The sequence below is a fragment of the Rhinoderma darwinii genome, chromosome 11, assembly GCF_050947455.1.
Source record: "Rhinoderma darwinii isolate aRhiDar2 chromosome 11, aRhiDar2.hap1, whole genome shotgun sequence".
NCBI lineage: Eukaryota > Metazoa > Chordata > Amphibia > Anura > Rhinodermatidae > Rhinoderma > Rhinoderma darwinii.
Genome location: NC_134697.1, coordinates 21,180,386 through 21,189,217, shown reverse-complemented (window position 1 = coordinate 21,189,217; position 8,832 = coordinate 21,180,386). Strand labels below are relative to the sequence as shown.

The window sequence follows — 8,832 nt, the reverse complement described above, 5'->3', positions numbered from 1 at the left end:
ACAATATGTTGTAGTCGCAGATGGTCATAAGACTAGGGTAGATGTGCCTAGGTATAATAAAGACCTGGGTGCACAGAACTTTCTGGTCTGAGGGTCACATTTTACAGCGTCAAAGGGGCACAATAAAAGCTTGAAGGGGTTAATGGACATTACCCACAATATGTATGCCAGATGCAAGTCCCAGAGACAAGACTCACACCCATTTCTAGAACAGGGGCCCCTGAACCTCATTCTACAACGTCCTGCTCCTACCCGGCCACTTTGCGGTAGTGCATGCATCCAACCGTCCCGGATTTGACAGTCCCGGATTTCGGCCAGTGTCCCGCTGTCCTAGGCAGCCAGTGATATGTCCCAGACTCCCGCTGTCAACTGTATCTGCGCCCTCAAGACACAGATACGGTTGAACCCAATGCTGAAGCAGGGAACCGTCAGCTCCCTGCTTCAACATTAGTATATAGGCATCCCCGGGCACTGCGCTACTTTAAACACTGAGCCCGGGGAAGCCCTTGACGTTGCTGTCCATATGTGGACAGCGACGTCAGTAGCAGCTCCTGTAGCAAAATGCTCCACCAGAGCGTTGCCGACACTCTGGCCAGGAATTTCGTTCATAGAGGGAATTCCTAACGTCACTGCCCATATATGACGACAGGGATGTAAGGGGCTCCTCCTGGAGTGGAATCCCCAGCCACAGCATGTCCAATGCTCTGGCTGGGGATTACCAATGGCTACAGGGAGGGGGTAGCGCTATCTACAGGGGGCATGACGATCTTTAAGCGGATGTGGCACTATGTAAGTGGGGGCAGCTAAGGCAGCACTATACTGTATGGGGGCTTAGCTGAGGCAGCATTATACTGTATGGGGGCAGCAGTAAGCTGCCTGAGTATCTGTTTGGGCATGATACTGTGTGGGCTGAACAGGGTGTGTATGGGCAGGATTAGAGTCGTGGCTTAAAATGGAAAAAAAAAAAAAAAAAGGTTGTCCCTCTTTGCATTACTTGAGTTGGGAGGTATGGTAGTGGTCGTCAGGAGCTACCGAAATGGCTGAGCTACGCCGTTTTCATAACTCCCACTCACTTACGTAAACAGCATAGTTCACCATCCTACATAGTTTCCACAGCCTTATCAGGAAGTGGTTGGGTAACATTGGGAGTTAAAGTAGTACCAGGGTCAAAGGGACCCTGAGGTGGTACCCACATCTATCGGGCATTTTTGGCATATCCTGTGGATATGCCATAATTGTCCAAGATGGGAAACCCCCTTTAAGTCATACTTCCAAAACATTCCACAAAGGGGACAGTAGTTACGCAAATGTGCCCCGATATGGGCTTTTCTGGGTGTTCCTGGTTGAATTGGGGGCAGGACTGGATTTGCCAGATAATTTGAGTGTTGAGGTATGCTTAAAGAAGTTGTACAGGATTAGAACATCATGTCTACCTTCTTCCAAAAACAGTGACACTTGTCCATGGGTTGTGTGTGGTATTACAGCTCAGCGCTTTTGAAGTTAATGAGGCAGAGCTGCAATACCACACACAACCTGTGGGACAAGTGTGGCACTGTTTTTAAAGAAAGCAGCCATGTCTTTCTAATGCTGTACAACCTCTAAGTTGCTTAAGGCAAAAAATGTATACAAGTTACTAAGTTTCACAGTGCCAGCTGCAGGGCCCCACGACATTGGCAGCCACAGTGCTGCCAATAAAAAAGCCCTGATAGTTACTTACCTGCTCCCACACTGCAGCAGGCAGGCACATGTGGGAAGATACACGTGAGAAGCCAGAGGATGGGCCAGTTGTCAGATGGCAGTAATCCATTCTCTGCATTAAAAGGATAGAGTTGTCTGTACCACAATGGCTTTGGCCACCCATTAAGACAGACTACTGGTGATTAGAAGACAAAAATAAAATATTGTGTTAAGGTTTATCTAATAAAAAGGGATTTTTTATGTACAGAAAATCCTGTGTATAACGTGTTAAGGGCTTTTGTGCCATGCTGTAATTTCCCCAACAGTTTGCACATACAGCAATAGTGCATATCTAGGTACAACCCTGCCGGGGCCTTCTCAATGACATGGGAGAAAGAAAGAGCCCAGGGAACGTGCTGATGTAATCAAGAGTATTCACACGGTGCGTCCAAATCATGATTTATTGACATAAGGGTAAGGCCACACGGAGCGGCCCTGACACTGTCAACAACCGCGCTGGCACTATGTAGGAGCGGCTGACAAATACCTTGTTAAGAGGTATTACGGTTAGATGCGCATGCGCACTGCCGCTCCATTCATTCTCTATGGGAGCACCGGAGATAGCCGAGTGCAGTGTTCGGCTTTTTCCGGTGCTGCCATAGAGAATGAATGGGGGGTAAGTTGCTGTCATTTGCAAAATCGTGCGTCCATAAAGGGTGTATTAATTCTTGGCCGCACGATTTTGCAGATAAAGGGACGGTTTACCCGTGGTAACATGCGGCCACTAACAGGCTGTTGGACAGTCGCACAGAACATGGTGCTGGTGCGGTTATTAGCCGCGTTGTGACCGTGTCAAGGCCGCTCCGTGTGGCCCTACACTTACATAGGCAATAAACTACAATTTGACTGCAGCATGTGAATAGACCCGAATCTTGTAAGTAGAGGAGACCGATGCTGCAGTCCCATGAGAAAGTTTGAAAAAATATCCTGGTCTTGAATAAAAAAAAACCACGGCATTGACCACGATGTGTGAATCCAGCCTTGCAATAAAATGACAAAATGCATCAAACCATTAAAAAGAACAATCTACTTTTATCTTCCATAAAATACAAAAATCAAGAGTGCAAAAACACACAATTCTTAGAAGGAAAATAAACAGAGGACACAAATCTCACTTACGATACAGACTTCTAAAAAACGAAACAAAAAACAAAAAAAACAAAGAAACCTTCAATGTACATACAATAAAAACCTTGCGGTAGTCTCATACTTCCCAATATGAATCATTTAGTCACGGAGAGCGAATCTCAGGGACTACAGCTGCAGGATTCTTCTTATGGGTTTCCGTTTAGGTGGTCTTTATGAGTGATCTACTGTAGTAAAACCTTCCCATCCATAGACCCTTCTAGTACAGAGTAGAACAGCAAATCCCCCCACGTGTTTGTACTACACAAGATCAGCTCTCTGCAAAAAAAGGGCCATATTTCAGCTCAAAGTCTACAGCAGAGCCTGCACTACAGCAAATGTGACCCCTATAGACTACGGGGATTTTCTCCTCTATAAGGAATGTTTCTAGGAGAGAATATTTTATCACAGCATTCAATAAAGCATGCCGCAGTTTGTTACTTTCCATATGAATCCAACAGAAGAAACCTCCATATAAAATCAGAGGCATACTAAGATAGTCAGGCCCCATAGACTCCTAGGGTAGTCATATTACAGCTCCGCACGACTGGGCAAATACGCCAAAGAACATGGCATACTCATATATAGTAGGCAAGTTAAAGGGGGTTTCCCATAATTATCCATAAATATCTGATCGTGGGGGTCTGACCGCTGGGACCCTTAATCACGTAAACTGGCTAACCTTGACGTTCCTGGGGGCCCCATAGGAATGGAGCAGTAGTGCACATGCCTGACCGCCGCTCCATCCATTTCTATGGGGCTGCCGAAGATGGCGCCATCTTCGGCAGCCCTATAGAAATGAATGGAGCGGTGGCTGAGAATGCGCACTACTGTGCAATTCCTATGGAGCCCCCGGGAACAGGAAGGTAAGCCCATTCTCGTGATTGGCGGGAGTCAACTGGTATCCATTTGGAACATTAACCTACCTACTACACAACTATGTACAGAGGGGCCAACGACCCCCTGACACCATCAGAATACACACCTGAAGCCCAACGTATGCCTAGAGAGAATATATATGCTGTAGACTCCAAACATTAGGTAAAAAACTATTAACATATCATTGCATGGTCAGCATTGGGCCTTTAGGACTGCTCTAAAAAAAAAAAAAAAAAAAAAAAAAAAAAAAAAATGATGTTCCCCACATCTAGGGAAGTTGAGGTAAACTGTATTTTAAAAGTATAAATCCCATAGTCTGGTTCCAATGATAAAATAGAGTAAGTGTAAAAACAAATCCCGGCAGGTAAAAAGAAAATATATTTTTCGATATAACCGCCCCTAATCACATCTCAGCTTCACGGTTATAAAGCCTATGGCTGGAATGCAGAGGGTTGACAAGAGAAGAATACAGGCTACTCTGCTTGGTCGGGTAAAACCTAGGCCTGAGGTTGGCTTCAGAAATAAAGTCACCAGGTTGCGAGGAGGAGTTGAAGGGGTAAGAGAGTCCGGTGAAATAGCGTTTGGAGGGCGAGAAGTCCCCCGTGAGCTGTATGGATGCCCCATTTCTCATCACTGAATTCACGGCAGGTGTCAAAGTGGTATAACAAGGGCTGGTGTCCAAAGCTGGAGAGGACAGTGGAGAAGACTTCATTTTCTTCTCCGGAGTTCCCACGAGGCTGTCAGACGTCAGGGATTTTACGATACTTTTGTCCTCCAACTTTTCACAAAGTTCAGTCCCACTGCCGGTGTTTTTGTCAGACTTCTTTTTCCTCTTTCGTCTGAAACAGCCATTATCAAACATCATCTCACAGCTTGGATCCAGGGTCCAGTAACTCCCTTTTCCTGTGGAAACAGAAGTATGAGAAACTTTGATGAGAAAAACAAAAGTTTAAGACCTCTCCAAAATAGACTATATAAGTAGTAGTCATGGGGCAGGGATTTTTCTGGCCAATATAGGGGGTGTCTGGCTTAGAGAGTTCATTTAATAACACCCTATTAGGGAATTGTGATTAATAGAGGGGTTCCACAATCAGGACCCTCATCCATTAGCCAGAGTAGCGAGCATCTCTTGCTTTGGAGGACCCAACAAGTCCATGCATTACACTGAAGACTCATTGATTTCAATGAGAACCCTGTAATGCTTAATTTCCCCAGTGGTGGTGCTGCAAGGGAACTGAACACTTGCTAACAGGTTCCAGCCGTTGGACTGCCTGTGATTGACTTATAATTGGGCGACCCTTCTATGTAAACAGATGCTGCAAAGTGGACATCCCTTTTAAAACCCACTACCATCAGCTTCTACCAGCAGGAAATGGCTGATAACAGGGAACAGCAGCACATAATGTAGCATTCAGCTGCACAGCAGAAGATAGAAGGTATACTTAGTACCCCTTGAACCACGTACGCTAAAATTCTTGCCTAAATGCACAAGCCAAAAATAAAGCCCGATATTCACTCAATTCAGCCAATAAGTGGTCCCTAACCAGCTGTTAGACTACAGTTCCCAGGGGCTGTCAGCGCATGCTGGGAGCTGTAGTCTCACTCCATGGTGGTAAGAGCTGTGCATCGCCGTGAACAGCACGTTTTCAGTACAGGTTTTTAGGCTCTACTGTTCACTGACAGCAAGCAGACATTTTGAATATGAATTGATGCTCACGGATATGACATAGGGAACAGAGGAAACATGGCACACAATTTAACGCAATTACACTAGAAAACTGACAATTGTATCAGTCCACCTCCCCTCGGAGGGGAGTTTACCTACAGTCCCATGAACAACTTGAAATTGAGCCATCATGAGGTCTATTAAACAAACTCTGCTCTGCTACATTGATTCCTGCATAGGATGTATATATTTTGTTTAGAGGTTACACGGCTGGGTGTTAGAGAATTATAATGGTAGAACAGCCGCGCAAGATTTATTCCATACGTACAGAAAATAGAATCAAATCATTAGGGATTCAAATAAAATCAGTAGCCGCACGTCAAACAAACTCGGCGAAACCCAGGGTCGGGCGAGTTTGTTTGACGTGCTGCTACTGATTTTATTTGAATCACTAATGTTTTTATTCTATTTTCTGTAAGTATGAAAAATCTTGCGTATCGCAAAAAAAAAAAAAAAAAAAAAAAATAAGTGTTGCACTATTTCTCCTTTTCTCTATTGGAGTCATAGGATTTACCCTGCCTGGAGCTTGAACATTGGGATACACTGCAGAGCTCTGTGGCACTACAAGGACCAGAACAACTGCACGCACCTTTTCTGGACTGTTGATTGTCTATTGCTTGTGGACGGAGCAGAAACATCTATAAGACTGCAGGTTGGACTGGGTTTCTCAGCGCAGTTTGAGCGTGAAAAAAACTTTATATATACACTTTTGTTTTATTTCAAGAGGTTTGGATTTCACCTGATTTTTGCCTGCTCCGGCCTCAAAGATATTCATTGTGGTCATTAGAGTCAGGATTTACCCATATAGTATAACAGCCACGATAGTGCACAAAGAGAACTAATTCAGCTCTGCTACATCAATACATTTTAGGAATACAGATGTTCCAGGCCATTATTTAGCAATATCAAAGCATTTCATATCTGCACATCATACTCGGCAATGATAATAGACGCAGGTGACCCTCAAACCACAACTCACCTGGGTCATTTTCATCTCTGGCCACCTTCTTGAAGCAATCATTGAGGGACAGGTTATGTCGGATGGAGTTCTGCCACCCCACCTTACTCTTCCTATAGAAGGGGAAGTTGTCGGCCACATAGGCATAGATCTGGCTGAGGGTCAGCTTCTTCTCAGGGGTCTTCTCAATAGCCATGGCTATTAAAGCAGAGTAGGAGTAAGGAGGTCTCATTGTGTGGTTCGAGTCCGTTTGGAATGGATAAGCCGACCAGGTCGATTCCGCTGATCCATAGCCAGAAGAAGGAGCCTCGACTTGCGCTTGGCTATTAGCGTAACCCCCTGACCAATATCTAGAGGCATTTCCATTGAGGTAAGAAGAAGGGCTTCTGGCAGAGCCACCAAACCACCAATACGGGTTGGTATTTGGCCCTGGATAGTCCGTTATACCATACCCGGAAGGCGGCTTCTGTGGCTGGTGCAGGTTCTGCTGATATAGGCTGAAGTTTTCTGCGGAATGGACCGCCATGTCCACTAATTCCTGTGTATAGGGGTATCCTGGCTGGGAACTAGATGAATGCTGCCCAAAGGCATTCATGCTAAGTGCGGCTGGTTTAGGAGAAGGAGACACCTCAGCTTAATAAGCTCCAAGCTGGAGGGTTACATTGAAGAAATGACCTTCTGCACAGCCTGCAGACTATCTACAATCAAGTCCCAAGTAGCTGAAGCAGTTTGTAGTAATGACTCCAGTACCGCCCCTGCCCTCCCCTGGGTCTGAGCCGGACACCTCTGACAAGTCATGTTTCTCCATACAGTACATTGTATACTTGTGTACTCTTTAACATTGTATTTTGTTTTCAGGTTAAAAGCCGTATTTATTTTTCCCCTGCGCCACTTTTCCCATTCATATTAATATACCAGAAAAGGCGGGCAGGTCTTTAAACTAAGCACAAAAAAAAACATGTGATCGCATGTGAATACACCCTCCGAAAACATCAAACCTGGTATTGATGTCAACTCAAAGGGTGTACGGAACCGTAAAACGGCCACGAAAAACGGCTGAAAAAACAGAGGCTGAACGCCTCCAAACTCCAAACTGATTTCAATGGGAAAAACGGCGATTTGTTCCCACTGGGTGTGTTTTTACGTGCCGTTTGTAAAAACGGCACGTAAGAAAAAGCCCCGAAAAAAGAAGTGCATGTCACTTCTTGAGACGTTTTTGGAGCCGTTTTTCATGGTCTCAATAGAAAAACGGCTCCAAAAACGCCTGATGCATAAAAAACGGCTGAAAATCAGAGGCTGTTTTCCCTTGAAAACAGCTCCGTATTTTACAGCCGTTTTTTGTTAAGCGTGTGAACATACCCTAAGGGGGGATTCACACGAGTGTGTATTCGGTACGTGCGGGCCGCGTGGTTTTCACGCGCCACGCACAGACCAATACAAGTCTATGGGGCAGTACAGACAGTCTGTGCTTTTTGCGCAGCGTTTGTTCGCTGCGCAAAAAGCGCGACAGGTTCAATATCTCCACGTATTTCGCGCATCACGCACCCATTGAAGTCAATGGGTGCGTGAAAACCACGCAGGTCGCACGGAAGCACTTCCGTGCGAACCGACTGAAACAGCGCACCAGCTGTCAAAAGGATGAATGTAAACAGAAAAGCACCACGTGCTTTTCTGTTTCCAAACATCCAAATGGAGTGTCTTTGAGATGAGCGAACCCGGACAATCGAACCGAACTTCACCGGGTTCGGCCGAACTCGTTTTGGCCGAACCCGGCAAAAAAAATTCCGGTACGCAACGTCCGGAGATAGTCACTGTCCAGGGTGCTGAAAGAGTTAAACTGTTTCAGCACCATGGACAGTGACTACCGATCCCAATAAACATGAACCTGTAAAAAAAAACGAAGTTCTGACTTACCGATAACTCCCGGCTTCTTCCTCCAGTCTGACCTCCCGGGATGACAATTCAGTCCAAGTGACAGCTCCAGCCAATCACAGGCCAAGCACAGGCTGCAGCGGTCACATGGACTGCCACGTCATCCAGGGAGGTGGGGCCCGATGTCAAGAGAGGCGCGTCACCAAGGACGCGTCACCAAGGCAACGGCCGGGAAGTTCTCGGTAAGTACGAACTTTTTCTTTTTTTTTTAACAGGTTGCTGTATATTGTGTTCGGTATTCACTGTCGAGGGTGCTGAAAGAGTTACTGCCGATCAGTTAGCTCTTTCAGCACCTTGGACAGTGACGGGCGTCGACTAGCCTCATCTCTATGATGGCGGCTGCGCGAAAATCACGCAGCCGCGCATCATACACAAATGACACACGCAGCTGTCAAATGGTTTTTGCGCGCGCAAAACGCTGCGTTGTTTGCGCGCGCAAAAACGCAACGTCCGTCTGTATCTGCCCTAAGGCCGG

The 8,832-nt window shown here is 45.9% G+C and overlaps 1 protein-coding gene across 1 annotated transcript; it reads right to left on the bottom strand.

The window, feature by feature from the left end:
- Positions 1–4,144: 4,144 nt before the first annotated feature.
- On the bottom strand, positions 4,145–7,020 carry FOXI2 (forkhead box I2). Its single transcript, XM_075842716.1, has 2 exons — positions 6,447–7,020; positions 4,145–4,644 (listed from the first exon to the last, which is right to left on the bottom strand). Exons 1-2 carry the CDS (start codon positions 7,018–7,020, stop codon positions 4,145–4,147), a joined length of 1,074 nt encoding a protein of 357 aa, XP_075698831.1.
- Between the last annotated feature and the right edge of the window lie 1,812 nt (positions 7,021–8,832).